The 20,845-nt window shown below is 41.3% G+C and overlaps 1 protein-coding gene across 2 annotated transcripts in view; it reads right to left on the bottom strand.

The window, feature by feature from the left end:
* Window positions 1-111: 111 nt before the first annotated feature.
* pik3c2a (phosphatidylinositol-4-phosphate 3-kinase catalytic subunit type 2 alpha) overlaps window positions 112-20,845 on the bottom strand; it is a 48,520-nt gene continuing 27,786 nt past the window's right edge. For both annotated transcript variants that reach the window (XM_022755938.1, XM_022755940.1), the window contains exons 8-33: window positions 20,585-20,648; window positions 19,676-19,822; window positions 19,550-19,583; window positions 19,171-19,411; window positions 16,164-16,286; window positions 15,826-15,993; window positions 14,643-14,760; window positions 13,941-14,083; window positions 11,794-11,985; window positions 11,376-11,469; window positions 11,108-11,202; window positions 10,465-10,645; window positions 10,266-10,370; window positions 9,282-9,374; window positions 8,806-8,935; window positions 7,691-7,827; window positions 6,862-7,031; window positions 5,860-6,016; window positions 4,809-4,918; window positions 4,257-4,464; window positions 4,018-4,142; window positions 3,601-3,718; window positions 3,426-3,507; window positions 2,862-2,968; window positions 2,614-2,739; window positions 112-2,369 (exon numbers count right to left, since the gene is read on the bottom strand). In XM_022755938.1, coding sequence (XP_022611659.1) covers window positions 2,187-2,369; window positions 2,614-2,739; window positions 2,862-2,968; window positions 3,426-3,507; window positions 3,601-3,718; window positions 4,018-4,142; window positions 4,257-4,464; window positions 4,809-4,918; window positions 5,860-6,016; window positions 6,862-7,031; window positions 7,691-7,827; window positions 8,806-8,935; window positions 9,282-9,374; window positions 10,266-10,370; window positions 10,465-10,645; window positions 11,108-11,202; window positions 11,376-11,469; window positions 11,794-11,985; window positions 13,941-14,083; window positions 14,643-14,760; window positions 15,826-15,993; window positions 16,164-16,286; window positions 19,171-19,411; window positions 19,550-19,583; window positions 19,676-19,822; window positions 20,585-20,648 — 3,451 coding nt within the window. In that variant the 3' untranslated portion in view covers window positions 112-2,186. The remainder of the gene's footprint in view (window positions 2,370-2,613; window positions 2,740-2,861; window positions 2,969-3,425; window positions 3,508-3,600; window positions 3,719-4,017; window positions 4,143-4,256; window positions 4,465-4,808; window positions 4,919-5,859; window positions 6,017-6,861; window positions 7,032-7,690; window positions 7,828-8,805; window positions 8,936-9,281; window positions 9,375-10,265; window positions 10,371-10,464; window positions 10,646-11,107; window positions 11,203-11,375; window positions 11,470-11,793; window positions 11,986-13,940; window positions 14,084-14,642; window positions 14,761-15,825; window positions 15,994-16,163; window positions 16,287-19,170; window positions 19,412-19,549; window positions 19,584-19,675; window positions 19,823-20,584; window positions 20,649-20,845) is intronic.

Below are 20,845 nucleotides of genomic sequence, written 5' to 3'. Positions count from 1 at the left end.
AAGTCACAAAGGACTGACTGCACCGACACCAGGTTGTAACCCTGGACCAGTTGGTTAAATGTAGATGATCAATTAAATACAATCAGCCTTTAACTTGTCAAACTCACACCTGCATGTAATGAAGCATCCTGTTTATTCAGTATATTCCCATAAGTGGTTTGAATGAATTCAAACCTTATTTACAGCCAACACATTTTACACAACAGAAACAATAGTCGCATCATATTTGTTCCAAAAACATTTAATTTGCTTTAGGAAAGAGGGATTACAGTACACACTGATCCGTTCAGGTTACAGGTCACCAATTAAGAATAAATAACTGGCCATGTTAATACAAACTCTGCTTGCTTTCTTTGTACAGTCACTAAAAGAGTGGATCAAGTCACTAATATTTATAGTGTGAGTGTTGCTCTTAAATCATAATTGTCTTGTAGATCTTCTCTTAAAAAACCTCTCAGATAAATTCATAATTTCTTTATTAAACATTAACAACAACTTTAGATTTATAGTTAGCGAGTGGAGAGGAAAGCAGCTAATTTCTTGCTCAGGATCTTGTTCCCTTTTTATGAAGATGTTTAAGTTAAAGTTGCCTTTTTTTTGCACTGATCTGTGTTCAGTTTGCACTTTCTCGCTTAAATATCCTGAAACCTGACTGCATCTGGACTTCACTGGCAGTTTAAGTTATTGCTAACCATTTGGCCAGTTACTTATCACGGCGTCATTACACCACCATTAGGCACTGGGAGTGAGTGTGGTATTGCTGCCCGAGCTGAAACAGCCTCATGTCCAGACTCAGTTGCTAAACTGCATTCTGCAAGTCTGCATTGTGGTTTTGAACCACCCGAAGGAAGCGCTGAACAGACTTAGAATCAGCGTTATTGGGCAACCATAATCTCTTCATCCAGAGCACATACAAGAGCGTGTTCCAAAGCTTATGATACAAATTCCCCTTTAAGGTGTGCTGTGTGAAAATAGTCAAGTAATACCATGAGAGAAAGACCTGGTAGTGTGCATTTAGTGGCAGTCCACTGTTACAAAAAAAAACCTGCTCTGGAAGAACTACTGATATAGCTTTACAGAATATAGATTCTTCTTTAATAAGGACATATCACATTGTTAATAAAATATATATAGCAATAAGGCCAAGTCGAGCATTAAAAAGAGATTGTGAGCACAAACAAAGGCACCCTGTTCAGCTCCCTGTTGGGGAGAGTGGTTTGATTTGCCGTCCTTCTCATTAATTTTGGCACTTTCTTGGGGAATCATAAGGTCACTGTTGATTTCCTGGAATCTGGTGTGTTGGACTATTCTACCCAGAAGTGTCTGTTGCAAAGCAGGAAACCCTGATGCCTCCTATTTGTCTATATAGAAAATAAACAAGGAAAATGTAAAAATGAGCCCCCTTTCTATTCCTTAAAAAATAAATGTGTCAATCTATATATACTCTTCTGTAAGTAAGCCGTTTTGGTCCTCTAATATCAAAATGTACAAAACATTACACCTCTTCGTTATAGTTTAGGAAAAAGAGAGACAAAATAAGTGGAGATTGTTTGTCACAGAAACAATCTTGATTAGTTAAAAGAGGGAGAGAGAACTAGTGAAGAATGGAGAGCAGGATCCTCTTTGAGGGCGTGTGAATCAGCCTGTTCAGTCATTCTTTGTGTCTGAAGGAGTTTTTATTCTGCATTCATGTCATATGGGAATAACCTCTGAGGCAACACGATGATGGTTATAAGCTGTGACTTTGAGGTTTTCAACCTTTTTTGAAGATGTGCGGATGGCATGATGAAATTCTGTAGTTGCATCAGTTGCATACAACTCGTGTATTTAGTGACAAATGTTTTTCTTCAATAAGCACAGCTGTGTCCTGCTATGATGATGATCTTAACAATACTAATTACAAGATGATCCATGTGAAAGAAACGGTCCATTTGGTTTGTTAGATTTGAACTGAAAATATCACTTCCTATACTTCCGATTAGATGATGTCAGAAATCCCATAAAAAATGAGGGTCCATCTCTCCGGACCCTAAACTTCTGAACTTGTATTTTATGAACTGAAAGCTGAGGTGACCAGTATTTTCAAGTAAGGCCACATCTGCTGCCTTTCCCATATGAAGTGAATGCAGCTTTTGTCTGGAGAGTCGTTCCTGGCTTCTGGGAGACGCAGGTGGGGGGGGGGGGGGTTAGAAGTAGGGGACGGCCGTAAGTTTGTACCACTTGACCGTCTCCTTGCTGAGGTCAAAGTCTTTGAGTCTGAGCGTGATGCCGCCCAGGAAGTAGTTCTCACGCAGCGACTCAGCACTGAGCACGCTCAGCTGAAGCTCCCGCAGGCCCAGGGTTTCCTTGCTGTAGCCGCTGTACACCAGCTGTGGAGGGAGAGCAGGAGGAAGTGAGCAAAGGGTCTGTTCTGGTTATTGGCCACAAGATTCTCATTTGGTTCAGCTGTTCACATGCGCCTTGGGTTTGGATGACCCAGTTAACTGCATGTTCTTACCAAAAGAAAAACTTAAAGGAAGCTTATAACCTTTACATTTCTAAAATCAAAGCCATTCTAAAGTTCAGGAACTATAAATATATAAAATGAGGCAATGATATTCATGCTGTCCTAACCATCTCATTGAAAGTAGGGTTCCTGGTTTTCCTCGAGATCTTTGTCTTGCGTTTGGAAGTCTTGTGTGGATCTGGAAGCAGGTAGGTTTTCACATACGGGTTGGGATCTGTTCCATCCTCAGAAACCTGAAGGGCAGCAGATGATTATTAGTATGACAAAAGCTGGATAAACAAAAGAAGAATTCAACAGTATAACTTTCTGTCAAAGCAGCATCTCAGGTTGTGTATTAAATCATCACTGTCTTTACCAGATCTCTGATGTGCATGACCATGATGAACAGAGTGCTGTTCCTGTAGGAGATTGAGAGCTTCACTTCTCCTTCAACTCGACCAGAGGTGGGACTCAGCGGAGGCTCTGCAACAGTCAAATATCACACATCACATTCATGAAGTTGGACTTAGAAGGATACACAAGTTCTTCAATGTAGGTACAAACATTTCAAAATAAAGGCTACAGTACATTCAATTATCAGAATGAATCCTCTGCTATTTGTGTTCCTTCTAAATGAGAGTGCACATTTTACACAGTGATGAACACTTGATTGTTTTTGTTTCAGTTGTTCTGGCTCTATGCTGTCAGTACATTTTCTGTTTTTGATTAAGGGAAGACTTCAGTGACAGTAGAGTAAAAACTGTCTTTGTTACTCAATAATTGACATAAGAGATTATCAATATTATTGCCATATTGTTTTAGTACTAGTGCTGCTTAAAAAAACATAAGAAGGAGCATTCGTAAAGAAACCAAAACCACGTATGTTGTGAGAAGTATGACACATGCCTGAAGAATGGAAATGAAAAGTGCAGGTATTTACCTGGTGCTTTGGGTGTGGCATCTAAACCGTCTGTCTTGTCATCCCGTGCAATTGGATGAAAGAAGGTGTAGATCAGATCACACTAGAAACGAAGAACATGGGATTACTTCACTGCCATTTCATTACTAACACTTACTGTCTGTGTGTGTGTGTGTGTGTGTGTGTGTGTGTATACCTGGGTGACCTCTGTGGAGCTCCTCATCAGGTTGTGGACATAGTTGTTGAGCTCCAGCTTCCTCTTGGCTGCCACTTCTTTAATGTGGGTGCGGCCAAGCACCATTTTGTTAGGGAAACTAGGGGTAAGGAGAGAGCCATGGTATATTTACTATCAAAGAAACTGATGTCACTCTCTTCTTGAGGTAGAATTTGCATAGAAGGGTTACGTTAAGTAGGGAATTTGTGTTTTGAAGATTGGGAGTATTAAACCATACAGCACAAGGTGAAAAAACATACTATTCAACTTGCTACACACATTGTGATAAGCCCTGATGTGTCATAAAGGAAATGTAGTGTATCACCGACTCCTATTGGAAACCAGATGAGTAACTGAGATATGAAGAGGCTGAGGGTCAGAGGCGAGGTAATGTCCTACCATGGCAGCTTCCAGAGAGGGAACAGTATGGTCAGTTTGTTGTGGAGCTCCTGGAACTCATCAAAAGTGCGGAAGAGAAACTGGGGCTCATTCTGACCTTCCCTCAGGATCCTCACCACATACGTCTGCACAGAGAGGACAGGGATTATGAGGTCTCAGTACCTTTCCAGTGTACATACAGAGATGTTGTGGACTATAGAAAACTAGTCTTAAGACGAGTCTGGCACAGCAGGACTCACATAATGCTTGTCGGGGTTGTATCTCTTCTGGAAGGAGAAGATGGAGGCGTGGAGGATGCGGCCCTCCTGTTTCAGGGTGTAGGTCTTGGGGGAGAAAGACAGGATGGGCTCGTCGTTGGTTGGCAGACCGGAGAATCGTAGCTGGGCAAGATTGTGGATAAAGAAATTGAACTTGGTGGCCACACTGCCCAGACTGGACTCAATTAACCTGCAGAGAATGTGGTGCGAGAAAACACAGGGGAAATAAGAGAGAGATGAGATGGTGGTGAGACACAAACACAAATCTCAATACGCTGTTTTGACCTAAGGCTTTATCAAAGCATATTTCTGTCAAGAGGCTTAGTTCCAATCCAGCCTAACTGGTATTATACATTATGGACACATGATAGCGCTCCTAGTGTGTCAGGGGTTTTTGTTGCTGTAATGTGAGACACAACCTATTCTTGTCTGTCCTATGCCTATACTGCCACCTGGTGGATTCTGAATTTATAACAGAAAAAATAAATAAATAAAAAATCAGGGCAGAAAGAAGAGACGTTGTGGTGTGTTTACCTGGTGAAGAAGATAGTTGCCTCAGCGTCTGTGTTGTGGGGCTGCAGAGCGTCAAACACGTACTTCAGGTCCTGAGAGCCGGTGAGCTCTGGGAGGCCTGACGACGTCATCTATGACACAAAGACACACAACGAGAAGAGATGGACACAAGTTCAAATACACTTTTTGAGTCATTCATTTCCAGAGTTGTTTAGCAGATGTACCTATCTATTACCCATCATTCTGTACAGAAACATTATCAAAAAAAGGATTATACTACATTTAACAGTACAATAAAGGTTTAATCTTCAAAATAGCACATAAAGAATATTTACTGAATTAAGTAAACCACTAAACAGAATGGTAACACTAATAGTATCCTAATATGTTTTTTGGCTTTCAGGCTGTCAGTCATTTTGCATGATTGATCTATTATTTCAGAATAAAGTCATAACCACAGACAATGTAACAACAAACTACACAATAAAATCTTCAATTTCCCTCATTACCTTTTAAATGTTGTTTTGATGCATTACTATGCCTTATGTAAAGCCCTCTGAACGGCCTTTGTGTTCGAAAGGTGATACAAATACACCCCACCATTAGAAATAGAATAAACAGCAAAAACTCTTGAGAAACAACATAGAGTAGCCAACTACACTACAGAATATTCTATAAACTGACATTTCCAGCACAACAGTGAAGTCCTGATTTATTATGAAGGCACTGCTGCTGCTCTTTGTCTGCATATATTGGTCTCCTGGCTCTCGCAGGTGCAAAAGAAAATGCTTCAGTTGAACAGGGAGGACGTAACGAAAAGGCTAAAACTGCTGAGAAACACACAAACAAGTCTGAAGACAGAAACATAGTAAGTAAAGCATAAAGATACAAGAACAAGAATCTACAGCAACTACTCTACAACAGAGGTATCAACCGCAACTAAATGTCAGCTGCACAACCTTAATACAAACACTGCTCCATTCCTCTCTGCCATGTCTGTGTGTATAAATAACTGCTGTGTTCATGCATCAGCGCTGTGTGTGTATGTATGTATGTGTGTGTTCTGTCTCACCAGTGACAGCAGGTTGAGGAAAAGACCAGAGTGCTTGCGGATGAGGTTGTAGGCCTGACAACACAAGTCTACAAACAGCTGGAAACGACTGGTCGGACGCTCGCCTCCGTTGATGACGTACGCCATGTCAGACGTCAGCACGAATGGAGCCCGGTCCCTGATGGGAAAGAGGGAGGGGAGGAGAGAAGATTTAAATTCAGCTTCTGAGGAGCCAAGAAGTTAGAAAACAAGGTTTGTGGATCAAAGGTCTTTGGTTTAAATCCCTGGGAAAGTCTGGATCCTGAAAGTGAAAGCACTTCTTCACCTCTAACATCACGACTACCACAGGGGCAGCCTTCAGCACGTTACATCAAAACCACTGAGCACCTAAGTGAAGATGCTCAAGAGCCCAAAAATAGAAGTGAGGTGAGGTTGTAGGGCGGCCCACCTGGACAGATCCCAGCAGGGAACGTGAGTGATTGTGCGAGCTATGAAAACAGGTCATGCCCGAAAACATATTAATCTTGCTGCACAGAAATGCTTACTCCTACATCTGAAACACAGTGACCCACAAAGGAATTGTGGGTCATTCAGTTTCTTAGAGACAGACCTGCTAATTAACTTACCAATTTATGAGAACAAATTAACATCATAACCTTATCTGTGTCGTCACTGAATCATTCCCTCTGGTGCCGCATGTTAACACCTTAGCACACACTACAATCAGGACAATGTTGTGTCAATGTATCATCATTGTAATGGGTAAAGCAACCCTGGGTCAGTCTCTATGTATTCCTTTAGGATTACGTGTCAGCATTCGCCGGTGAGCTCAGCTGGTACACGACCTTTCACCTACACACTGATAACTACTTGATAATAAAAACAATAAGACACCAATGAACATCCTGGTAAACCACTTTTAAACCCTGATAGCATACAAAAGCATATTTTACATGACAAGCATTCGCATGAATACACATGAATACACACAACCACACACCAATGAGCACAACCGATTTTCACCTTTTGAAGCTGCCAAACATCTGGGCGTGGCCCAGGAACTTGCCAAAGTCAATGTGGAACATGTGACCGGTGGAGCGCAGCATGATGTTGTCATTGTGGCGATCGCAGATCCCGAGTACGTACGTTGCAACACAGCATCCTGCACACGAGTAGATGAAGTTCTCTGATGCCTAACAAGAAGAAAGGAGAGAGAGAGAGTGAAGCAGAGGCTTTACGTTCAGCTGTAATATTGGCTGATTTTGTTCAGGAGGACAAAAGCCTAAATGCTTGAAAAGACAGAGTGACAAGAGGCACTCCCTACGTTTCCACGGGTTTTATGCAAACCCAGAAGTTATGAAATTATTTTGCAGAGTGGCATAAAAACACACTGTAGTCACCAGCCTCAAAAACAGCAGAGCTCCATCTAATCACAAGTTTATGCCTGCGTCTTGCTGAAGTTGTAGATTTTCAGGGTCAGAAGTTGAGTTGGGAGTAAGGTTTCACATTTATAGGTGTCAAAGGTCATTCTGTTCTACAGCTGCCATAAACCTCAAGAGTACATTCATTATATGTTTTTAACTCCAAATCATTGTGTCAAAAGAAAATTATGGTTTTAATATTTAATAGTATTAGTAGTACATTTAGTACATTTTTCACACATCTGCTTTACATCATAAGACATCAAAAAGCATGTGTAATTAATACTCACATGACCCATGTCACATGATTAACGTTTGTTATAAGTAGCTGTGTGTGTAATGCTTTCTTAGCAACAATGACAACAACTACACTACATGATGGGATAACATGATCCACAGCTGTTCTCCTTTAACCGTGCACGAGCGTGTACCTTCTCATACTCGTCTTCAGCAGGGTTGTACTTGCGGAGCCACTCTGCCAGAGGTTTGTCTTTGAAGGATCCGGTGACGCCGTACTCCACCTGGATCTTTCTCAGTGTGTCGGAGGATGGCACCAGCTCAACCATGCCTGGATAACACATCACAACTTTTATTAAAACAAAGCAAGCACACAACAGTCAGCACCGTACATCGATTCTTAGATTATATTACATGGTCAAAGATGTTGAAAATATGTTAAATTGGCATATACAGTATTTACAGAAGAATCAAATCAAATCAAATGTATTTATAGAGCATGTTTGAAATCAGCACACAACTGACCAATGTGCTGTACCATATATCATGAAAAATACAATCAACACAGAGAATCAAAACCTCAACAGAAAGCAAAATAGCATGATAAAAACAAGAAAGCAGACCAAATGAGGGAGACTGCTTATCTTAGCTCGAATGCTAATGAGAATAAATATGTTTGTATGCCAAGATATGAAAGAGTCAGTGGATGGGGCGGATCTGACTGACAGGGCAGGCTATTCCATAGTCTGGGGGCCATGACTGAGAAAGTACAGTCACCTCTGCGTTTAAAGTGAGTGCAAGGGACGGTGAGATGGCCCGTGTCTGACGATCTGAGGGGCATGGATGAAGTGTGGGGGCTTAAAAGGTCTGTGATATAGGGGGGGAGAACGACATTGCCACTAAACAAATGTCTGTGCAATGATCATTATCAGCTGTTGGCAAGTAAAAAAAAAAGAAAAGGTTTTTATGGATGGTTGATGACAGTTTTAAGTTTGTTACATGATTGTATTCACTGTTTCTTCCTGTGTCATTTGACAGCAACTGAATACTTCCCTCTTATAATATAACACTTGAGTAAAGTGATGTGAACTTCCTGTAGCCAGACTGAAACAGTCAGAAAGGTCATTATCCTTCTGACCAGCAAAGATCAAGAATGGCTGATAACTATATTCATCCACTGTCTTCAACAATTATACAGTTATGTTTCCTTCTACCTACTGTAGAGTGTTACTACAGTATGTGTGTGCTTCGGTTAGAGAAGGACATTTAAAAAGTTGACTGATTTGAGCGTTTGTGTTCGTTCTGTTACCTTTGTCTTTGCCGGTGGAGATGCATTTGAAGTTGACGATGCGGAGGTCCAGCCCCTCCTGGAGCCAGATGCGGTCCATGATGCGGATCATCTGAAGGGCCAACATGTCCTGCCTCAGGTCTTCTCCAACCTGATGCACAGTCAGACAGACGGAGACACAGATTACACTCACTCGCTGCACTTTTGTTATTACCAGCTCAATTTCACTTCAGCCACCAGGGGGTGCAGTGTTCAGCTGAGAAGCATGTAAACAACAGTTGCTTACAACAAGTGTTGATGTACATGATAACAACTTCCCAGTTTACACTAATGAAGTGTGTGTGAAAGACACAAAACAACCAGTTCTCACATTTTGCATGAAATACTGATGACTGTTCATAGGGTTCATTTTCAGGATTTTCCACTGAGTGTGTGTGTGTGTGTGTGTGTGTGTGTGTGTGTGTGTGTGTGTGTGTGTGTGTGTGTGTATACAGTACCTTGAACATAACGTTGATCTCTTCTCCCAGTGGGTCGGCGTTGACCAGGGCCAACTTGAGGGGAACTGCGTTGGAGTTGAAGAAGGAGCAGGCCTACACGCAAATAAACACAGTGTGATTTTATCTTCTGCATTACATCACACTAATGTTGCAATATACCAGGACAACAGGATCTTAGCACGTCCTCCTTTATTGTTTTCTTTTACATACTTTTATACATGTTTTTAAAGGCACTTGTTTTGTCTCACCTACACAGAAGCAATACGCTGTTATCGTAAAGCTTTCCCACCGTTCACACTATTTTCATGTCAAGTAGAGGTTTCAGATTTCTATCTGGTTAAACCAAAAACACGGATGTAATGGAACTTAGACACACAGTGTGTAGATCACATCCATAAAAGAGATCCATTAATATCAAGTGTAACTGGAGTCTACATTTAATTATCAATTAAACAATAACAGTTTCTATTAAGTCCGAGTTAAGCAGGCAGCTGAACCAGAGGAGGAAGGTGATTAAAAGCTACTTTATCTCCCATAATATCTTTTGTGCCGAGCAGTGATCCCTCCTATTACTTAAGAGAATATACGCAGACAGTAGGATAGCACTGACTGAAGTATCTCATTATCTATGATGAATATCTGTATGATATTTGAGAATATGTGCATGCATGTGTTTTATATTTTCGGGAAACTGTAGTTTAATGAGCTAATTTTCTCTGCGGTTTAAGCCTCATAGGTTCTACAAAGAGCATCTGGTTGTCTTCTTGTTTCTTGAACAACAGTACAGTTCAGGCTTTTCTTGTTCTCCTGCTTTCTGCAGATTCAAATTCAGAGTTTTTACTATTAATTCACTACATATAATCCTAGCTGAACATTACGGAATTGCAGATTTTGTTTGTGCAATATTGTGTAAATTTGTCATTATTCAAGGCCTGTGTATTGTGTGTGTGTGTGTGTGTGTGTGTGTGTGTGTGTGTGTGTTACCTTGATGTTTAGTTCCTTGGCCACCAGACTGGGGCTGAGAGGCAGTCGGCAGGTGTTCCTCTGGAAAAAGTTCTGAACGTTTTCAAGGCCTTCCTGCAGCGCCACCTGAACATACACCAAAATAAACACACAGATATTATCATCCACATGCACAGTATAGTAAAGTTCAAACTTACAGTCAGATCACAACTGCACTAACCTGTCGTGTGGACCCCCCTGCCTGCCGGACCCTCTCGGCCACGGCTCCCAGCAGGGTGACCAAATGATTCTGTTTCTCCAGCTCGGACCTCAGCTTGGCTCCGCACAGACACAGCAGGGCACCCAGCACCCGCTCATATCGCCGGCCCCAGGCAGGATCCTGCACTGCGTCCTTTAGCAGCCTGCAGCCATTATACACATCACAACAGTCAACATTTAAATGACACTTTCAACCTGGACTCCTGAGAGAAGTGATGATGAACTCAGCAGCAATTGTAAGTGTGGTGTAGGGAGTTGGATTCAACAGGTGACTATAACTACAGTCTCTACAGAGAGCCTCAGCACTGATATCATAATTTAAAAAGATTAAATTACAAGGTATCTCTTAGTTTTGATAAGTAACTTAAATGAGTCGCCTATGGGAAATCAGGCAAGCTTGTGGTTAGATACACAATACTATGAACATGTGTGTCAGGTTTGATAAATAATGCTGTAAACAGCAATCTAAACACATCTGTTGAAAAGATGTGAAAAGATGACTATCAAATGGATTTTTTCCTGATGCTCCGGAGCCTGTTTCTTTACTTCAGCTTCTATAAGACAAATCTGTATTGGTGGTTGTTTCAGTGCAGATGTGGACTCACCAGCAGAGGTAGTGGGCGATGTTGATGTTGCCTTGTGCTCTGGACAGCAGGAACATGACAAGGGCATTTTTTAGGTGACACTCAAACTTTAAGGCCTGGAGAAGACAAAAGAGAAAAGGGACTAAGAATCATAGATGGAGGAATTGTGAGTGACAGTGAGTGAATGAGTGAACGTTTGGTGAATGAACATGTGAGAGTTTCAATGACTCAATGAAAATGACTGAGTGTTTTAAAAGTGCTTTAAATGTAAAGTATTTTTTAGCTGTACCTGTACAAGCTGTGGCAGATAGCCAGCTAGTTCATCATCACTGCTCGTCTCAATCCAACTAACAGCCACACTTCTCACCTCTGTATCTGCAAACCTACACACACACGCACACACGCACACACACACACGCACACGCACACACAATTAGAATGCATTCAATGACAAAAGATCTGTACAGTTAAAATGGAAAAGAGACTTTATTCCACCAGACTTCAAACTTGACTTTAGCTTCACCAAGATCAGTTCTCCGATCACAAACTAAGTTAAACACCTAATATAAAACAATAAAATATCTTCAATATTAAGAGACAGTACAATACATGTCTTGCTTCTTGAAAAATGAAATCATTTAATATTTATCAGGGACCTGCGATGCTACAGACTGAATGTGTGTATAAGTATTGAGAACAGGACGTACTTTGAGTCAAGCAGCTCCAGCGCAGTGACGGGGGGCAGAGGCGGCCAGTGGTGGAGCATTGAGTGGATGTGAGCCATGCTGGCCCAGTCCCAGCTGGGTGCACTGGCCAGCACCTTGGGCAGGCTGCTGGGGTGGTCCCGCCGACAGTGGAGTCGATGGTCCCATAGGATCTGGTGATCTGCCCGCTTTAACCTGGAGACAGAGCGGAAACAGAGAGGGAGGGGAGATGTGTGGGATGGTATTTACATACAAATAGATAAAGATATACACCTTGTTAATCAGACTTATCCATCAATCTGAGCAAGTCAAATTTATTACTTTGTGTTTCAGCATGTAAAAAATCCCTCTCTGGTTCAACACTGTGATCATAAACTAAGAATATAAAGGGACTCAGACTGTGGAGTTTAGTTGGCAGGATCAACAATAATGTTTAAAACAGACAACAGAAAAAAAGCCCTTCAACAGAATCAAACAAATGCAACGCTAAACATATTAACAGCCATGTGATTGTAAGGTCACCAGTGCATATTTTCTCAGAACATCTGAGAAAATCAGTAAAGGGCAAGCGAGCAATAAATTATCTGCTCCTGTAAATCACCTCAGTGTCCATTTGAGTAAGAAATACAACACCCATTGGAAGAACTTCCACCATCTCAAGTAATAATCCTCAATTAGAGTAGGTATTAAGGATAGCTTGAAATTAGTTTTTTTAGTTTTTAACTTTGAAACTAACTGAAAATAAAACAGCTGGCATGTTCTAATAACATTTCCTTGGCAAGTAAAGGTACAAGAATGAAATCATCTCTCTGTTAAATCAACAGGCCACACAAAGAAATAAAATTTCTTTAACTCTATTGATCAAGTGTGAGTCATGTCCTGCTGTGCTGTGAGAGCTTAAATTTAAAGATATCACTATGTCACTTTCTGAAGCAGTGTTTAAGCCAAACAACCTCTGCCAGCTAACATTCGTCTTTCTGAAGTTGCCAGAGTATTTGCTGTTCTGTAGATGACCCTGATCTCCCTGTAGTAATAAAAAATAAAAACTTCTCCCTCAGGGATTGATGGAACATCACACACAGCTAAATCGACACACGACAGATCAGAGAAACTGCAGCTCAACAAGTCTTGTGCCCGTAGAGGCTGGAGAAATGAATGGACAGGACAGCAAGCAGGCGGTGAGAGCCCAGTGAGAGAGCGCTCTGTGCTACAGCGCTGGTTGAGACTCATGGATGTTGGCAGAGTGGAGGAGATTTGGCTGGCAGCAGGCAAAAGAGAGCATTTAGCTGGGCCTGGAGCAGCTGGAAGAGAACAGACACACTGGAGCAGACAACATAAAGGCGTAATGGGGAACTGTGGCTGGCAAAGTCAGTGGCATTTTTCAAAATCTCTACTTAAATCTAGTAAGTCCAACAGATTTGGGGTGGTCTGAGAGGTAGCCAAAAAGCCGCCTGCTGAAGGGGATAAATTTAACTAGAAATACTGTTTCTGTGCATGTTTTTAAAACGCTCATAACACTAAGTGCTGTAAGTCTACAAAAAGCCCAACCAGCAGTCAATTGACTACAGTTATAATTTGGAAGCACATGTATTTAACATTACACACCTTTTCAATGCGTTTCAAGTCTACACACTTTTTGAAAGTGTGGTTTTGATACCTTGAGGTCACATTTTTGCTGAAGTAAAAGACCTCAAACATATACTGTTATTACCAATGACTAACACTCCATTACAGACTCAGCGATGCTGCCTTTCTCACATGGCCTAATACTCATTAATCCACATGGTAGTACGTTGCAAAGAAGAATTCATTATTGTTTTGTTGCATTTTTGTTTAATGCAGAACTTAATGGAGAATTTATTAACGATCCAGCAGCTACTTCAAGGCTCTCGTGTTTGTGCAAGAAGCACAAAGTCTGTTTTGCACATCAAAACCATCTCTCTGGTGATGTTAGCTGATGCCAGTGCTTTTATTTGAAATCAATCCTGCAAACTAGATTTCCCTTACAAACTCATACATCTGAAGTGATGGAAACAGCAGAAAAGGCTGACATATTAATTGTTAGAAGTATTTATGATATTTACTCTCGGATCCAAATTTTTGAATTGCGATCTCCCCATTATAGTTTTATAGTTTAGAAATTACTCTACCCAAAATTGGAAGCTCGGCTGCAGATTTTCTCCAGTTTGCGTCGAAGGTCTGGGTCCAGCTCTTCCAGAGTATGGGGCTCTGGGCTGGGGGCTTCCTTGGGTCCCACATATAAAACATCCACCGGTGTGTTGGGGAAGTCCACCTGATGGTGACACAAATACCAAAGGTTGGATCAGTTTATTCATCTAAAGTCATTTTAGCTCAAGATGACACATTTCTTCTTTGCAGCCTATAATCTTTCATATTTGTAAGAAAATGACTGAGAAAAAAAAACAAGAAAAAGTAGAATAAAAACAAAAATACAAGCTTGTTGATGTTACACAGTTTGACAAGCACTTAATTAAAACCACAGTACTATTGTTTCCACCAATAAAGCTACCAATACCACCACATTCATTACCACTAGTACAGTAATTAGTTTTACTTGTAGGACTTTTATCATGACTATTATGGCTGCTACTAATTAAGTTCTGTGATCACTAGAGCTATTCCACAATGACTGCTTCAACTATTGCATACATCTGTACTACTACACCAAAACTGTCTCTTGGTTAATAACTACTACTAACATCATTAATCACTATTATAAAATCTATAAATGCTACTCTGACAATGAATTCCAGTAAAACCTCTACTATTAATGCACCATGAGCAGTACTATAACCACTGAAATGACAGATATTCCAAGTACCACCACCAACCTGCAGTATAATCCTCTCTGTAGGCATTCTCTTGCGGCTGCCTGTAGAGCCAGCGGCAGCGGCTGCTCCCTGGGCAGATGTCCACAGACATAGCAGCCTGCTGCCCCTGGCAAGCACCCTGAAACACACAGGCAGCAATAAATCAACAACAAAACCCAAAACAATCAGAGAGAGCAATCTGACAAACAGCATTCTTTACACTGTGGCAAAGATGTAAACTGTCATGATCTTTCAGCGATTTGCTGTTGCTACAGTATGTGCCCCACATGCTACAAAAATTTTGTTCATTCCTGGTTTCATGGATGGATTACCGGACAGCCCGACTGGGCACAGGCCCAGGGTTCCCAAGAAGTTAGGGGGCCAGTGGACCAAAGCATCTGTATGAACTCAGTGTTTGTATTTCTTATTTGAAACTCACAGTGCTCAGTTAAAAGGCACAAAACGACCACAAAGAGATGCACAACAAAAGGGAAGCAGTATGACCGCAAAGAAATGCAAAACTAAGACAAAGAGAAACAAAAAGAAACAAACTAGAATTACTAGAATTGTAACCCTCTGCCAACCTGTCATGTTGCAGGAAATATGTTCACCGTCTCCTCTTCTGTTTCTGAATAATGGCCAGCGGTGATTTTGCAGAACATTATGATGTCAAAGTGACCTTTGACCTTCTGGATATAAAATGTCATAACCTATTTTATCCTATTAGACATTTGTGTTAAATTGCATCATAAGTAGCGTAGCATTTTGTGAAATATTGCCAAAAACGTGTGTTGTGAGGTTACAGTGACCTTGACCTTCAACCACCAAATTCTAATCACTTCATCCTTGAGTCTAAGTGAATTTTTGTGCCAAATTTGAAGCCATTCCTCAAGGTGTTCATCATTAGATATCACGTTCATGAGAATCACAACCCGAACACATATAATGCCTCTGGCCTTTCAGTCTCTGGTTCCGTATAAAAGAGGGGTGGGGGGCTTTTTACCTGTCTGTGCCCAAGGGACCATTTTCTCATATTTTTGTCCATGCCTAGTTTGTTGTTATTTTTCAGCTTATGTAGGTTTAAAGAGTATGAGGTCCTCTACAGTTTACTCTGATGAATAGCTCAAATGATTTGAACATATCAAACAGGGAAAATACAGAAAAACATGAATCCAGCCACAACCAGCTGTTCCTCTCTCCTCACCGTCTGAAGTCAAAGAGCGGCATAGAGACTTTGCCCAGCTGCTCTGGAGCTTTCCTCTGTTTGTTGGAGTCTGGGGAGCCACCGGCATTCTGGTTCAGCACCCCGAACAGAGTCAGGCTCAGTATGGACTCCAGTGGCAGCACAGCTACTGCTATGGGGAAGTTGATCCTGGGAGAGACAATGACGGTGTCAGCAGTATGGAAGAGCAGTGCAAACAGTACATTGCAATTGTTGTAAAGTAAATTTCAAACGGTAAATAAATGTAAGAGAGACAGGAGAGGAAAGAGAGGAGAGGAAAAGAAAGGCAAGAAAGAAAAGAGGGCAAGGGAATCACTCACAGTTCATCCCATTTGACGTGGTAGAAGAAGCTTTTGTATGTGCCCACTCTCTTGGACTGGACCGGTTTAAACAGGTTCTTGCCATTGTGGGTGAGGGAGCACATCAGGAAGTACTTCTCATAGCTGAAACAACACAGCACACAACAACACAATTAATATCAACTCTGTGTTTATGTAACTTTATGCACAATCTACCGCTTATTAAAAGTTATATAGACTAAAAGAAACTCATTACATTTGTCTAGCAGAGCACTGATGCAGGCTGTTGTTGGTAGGAAAACATACTGTATATAAAGCGGAGAGACACTGGAGTTGTTTGTTTTTTTAATCCAGGGTACATTAAACAGCACACGCCTAGAGAAACTGGGGGTGAAAACAGTGTCTTGCTCAAGGGAAGCTCATAAGTAAGGAAGGAGGCAACATTTTGTTCATGTTCCCCAACAAGACTTTCAACAGTTTGGGAGTTGAACCAGCAAACTGCTAGTCTGAATCAGACCACTGATAGTTTTAACTGCATTCAGGGTGTACTAGTATTATCAGGCTCTCAACACCCACCAAGTGTTTTCAGTTATTCTGATTCTCAAGTTGATTTTTATTCAGGGAAGCTTCTCTGTACGTACCCACAGAGACCTGAGAAGAGGTTTTTGATCAGAAAACATAAAACACTGTGAAAGCGTCCATGCTGGTGGATCACGGCTGTGAAGGGGCTTATAAAGACTGTAGAGTACTACAACTCTCCTTTACAGTAACACAAGCCTGCCTGAAGCTTTGCAGAACAACCAAAGTCTGACACTGAGTAGCTTCACAGGAGCAGTTGCAGGTTAAGGGTGGTACACACTGGTGGTAATGAGGGACAAGGCAGAGCCATGCTGAGACTCACCTGAGGTCACCAAACTTCCTCTATTAATACACCTTCACAGTTAAAGCACAGGTGGAACTAATAACAGTGAGCCATCATACACTATACCAGGGTCCTGGAACTAGTACATTTAAAAAGGAATGAAGCTATTATTAATGTAATCACCTAACAGCATAATCTACAGGTTAGGGAGAGAGCTGTCAGTCAATCATGATCACGTGTGTGGGTGGACCATCCATCAATTCTAAATGCTTGCATCTGAATACAGCACTGTAACCTCAATGCAAGTACACAACTAAAGGAGTAAATGTCCTTGAAGCACATTTTATTGTGTAGACCTGGGAGATTCATATTTCAAGTAATGCAATAAAATGTGAACAAGTCATTCATATCCAGCATTTAGTTTGATCCACATGTCCAAAAATAACCTCTGTTTCAAATAGAGACACATATGCAAGTGAAAATACAAGCACATCAGTTACACATTTTCACTTCTCCAGGCTTGATCCATTGCTCAGTGCCATCTGTGTTGGCAGCTCCCCCCCCTAGTCATGGTGTCTAATATGCTGGCAGTTCCGTGGCATCTACTGAGACTCCAGATGGATGACACACAGCAACGCCAAACACTCGGACTTCAATGAGGGAGCATTACAGTAACACCACAACACAACAGATATGCCTAGCTATTCCTCGGGGCTGGGAAATACTGTACTTGCAGTGTCCCTTTTGGCCTTGGGTTGTGAGAAGCTAAATATTTTTGGAGGTGTCTTTGGAATGACTGTCACTGCAGCAATGTTTGGTGCTGGCTTAAAATAGCTGCTGGGGGAGGCCGTGCCGCAGTAAATAGGCCTGTTATTAAGCAGTTCCTCTCTTTATGAAGGCCTCACTGGCCGACCAGAAAATTACCATGGAAAGAAGGCACTGCTGCAATTCTCAGGAAAGCTTTTAAAACTGCCTCCATCACAGTCAGGGTTATAGTTCGAATTTATTTTTTCAGCAATAAAACATCAAAGTCCCAACAATCTATAGCTGAGGACTATTCTTAGGGCTGATAATTGCTGAAATGACAGAAGCTCTGAATTTGGTCACAACACAATCTTCCCATATTCACTCAGACTTCCTGTGTGATTTGTTTTTCCTGCAATTAGAGTAAGAAAATCCTTTTTCATGGCGTTTCTAGATATTTCGAACCATGCAAGATCCTAGTATTGTGGAAAGGGCTTGACAGAAATGTACTGATGTACTGGTCCGTGATGCGTGACAGAGCTGGGAATGGAAAATTTGGCTTAGCTCTGTTCCAGACACACGCAGGAGATAAAGTCAGGGTGAAACTGGACACTGGGATGGAAAAATAAGACACGGGGAGCAACACCGGAGCCATTTGTTTAGTAGGAGAAAACAAAACTATCTGGTGTGACAGCACAGCCTGTGAGACTGTGCTACAAATAAATACACTACTTACCAATAAACTGCTTTAATACAAGCTTATAATACAAATCATATTTAGTTTCTCATGAATTTTTTTTAGCTTTTTCTGCTGCTGCACTTATTTTATATTCTTGACATATAAAGTGATTTCTAATTCTGAACAGCCTTCTGTCATCACCTTTGATCCTATCTTACATAAGTACAATAAAGTGAAATGTGGGTGGCACTAATAATACTAAGGAGGTGGGTGATCATGTAAGAACAAATGCATGATGAGGTTTTAATTGTCCCTCAGCAGAGGATAGAGTACTTCAAATACAATTTCCCAGTAAGTTTGGACAAGACTTGTGGGAAAATACTATCTGGTGCATATATATCCAACCTCAGGCACACTGATTTATTGCTTTGAAGCAGAATCATCAACTATAGAGTCACATTACCAGTTTCTCCTGTTATTCAAAGCACAAAACAAACAGAACACACCTCTATTTACAAATGCGTATACTGCATAAATTAGGTTCTACTGTGTCAAAGGTGCAATTAAATATCATCATTGTGCTTCTGGTATCATAAAATATAATGATGTGTGCTAGCTTTGAATACAAGCATAGTGCTGCGCACATGCTATCATTATAAATCAAACAATGATTTATTTCAGAGCCTTTATATTTTTATTGAATTACAGAGCAGTGATTCAGTGTTAATCCTCTAACTGTTTACCTGCTGATCCAGTTGGCTGGGATGCCGTGCAAGGCGAACAGGGTGAACTGAAGGTGGTCTGTGGTGCCAGAAGCTTCTTTGCTGTTCCTCCCCTCAACGGCTTCCTCATCTGCAGCCTGGGGCAACGGAGGCGAGCTGAAGGAGGCGGAGGGAGGACAGAAGGAGCGCAAGTAGAGCTTGGCCAGGTTGTAGACAGCCTGCGTTAGCAAGGCCATGCTCTCCTCCACAGGACTGGCGTGACCTGTCGGGGTCAGGTAAGGATCAGGTCATGGAGATATTATGGTAAACTCTTTTCCACAAAAATTCTAATTCTCTATTGTAAAGTCTAGTTGAATGATCGAAGGGTGAGTGCAACTGTGAGTGTGTGTTCAGAGCTTACCATTTGATGATTGACCAGAAGATGTGGACCCCATCTACAAGGCAAAACATGCTAGTCTTAGAAAGACGCCTTCTACTAAAACAAATACTATGTATGAATGAGTAGGCATATGTGCATACAGCGCACCTTGGGTGAGCGTGTCCTGGGTAAATTGACAGAGTGTCGCAGCCTTTTGATGGCCTCTGTGATGGCTTGGGTCTCCACCTCATCCAGAGCACAGCACAGGTTCTTCACAGTCTGTACCACGCGGTCCACTGTCTTATACTGGGTGCTCTGGATACAGAGATGGAGCAGGTTGATACAGCAGACATGTTCATGCCAGCCTGTTGTAAAACTGAGATCCCCCTGATGTGTACTTTTGTTTTCAGCTTGTCAATAGTCAAACCCATTGTTTAACTCAAGAACAACACATCAGGAGGCCTCTGTTACAAGACCGCCACCAACAATACATCAAACAGATTCTCATCTAGCCAGCCTGATGTGACATTTGAATAAACAAAGCTCAAAACAACATTACTTTGCACGATATTATTCTGTTGTGGTTGACTCAAATAAATCATGATGACATCAGCAGGTTTAAGTTGGTCTAAGGGTGGGGGGGGTGTACACTACTGTAGGTCTCCATTATTACTCCAGTCTGTATTTAATTGCTCCACAACAACCCAGACTGGCCTAAAACAGATGTGCCATTTCTAGAAAGCCAACACTTCAAAAATGACCTGGTTTACTAACATTTATATGTGAAATATTGGAATCAACACAAAACCTTCATGAGATCTGAAAACAATATCTGGAGTCTTTCATGACATTATGCAGTAAAACATTTGAACAGAGTAGGGAGCACATTCTGTGGATATATACGGAGCTGGTTGACACATTTGTACAAAGACTCCCAAAGGGACAGACAAACAGTGCACAGTGCGGTGGTAAACTTCCAGACTTGTCTTGATTGTTTTATGTTTTCCGTAATAAAGATCAAAATAGTTTTCCATTCTTTTGCTGAACTTCCCAGACCTGCAAAGGGACTACGTGTACCTCATTTTGTAGGCAGATGTTGACTTGATTGTGATAGCCTTCCAAATAGTCAGCCAGGCCTTGTCTGCAAGAACACAGAGAGAGAGAGATTAGTGAGGAATGACAGGAGCACTTTCAATACATGTGGATCATTATCAGTGCTAATCAGATCAGGACAGAATGTGAAAAGTTTACTTTAGTGAAAAATAACTTGAGACCTCTGTTAAGTCTTTAAAATGTTTTAGTATAATAAAAATTACAAAAAGAAAACCAAACTGTGCA

Source organism: Seriola dumerili, unplaced genomic scaffold (assembly GCF_002260705.1).
Source record: "Seriola dumerili isolate Sdu_G_001 unplaced genomic scaffold, Sdu_1.0 BDQW01000242.1, whole genome shotgun sequence".
Lineage (NCBI taxonomy): Eukaryota > Metazoa > Chordata > Actinopteri > Carangiformes > Carangidae > Seriola > Seriola dumerili.
The sequence above is the reverse complement of the archived record's forward strand: the minus strand, read 5'-3'. Positions and strand labels throughout refer to the sequence as shown.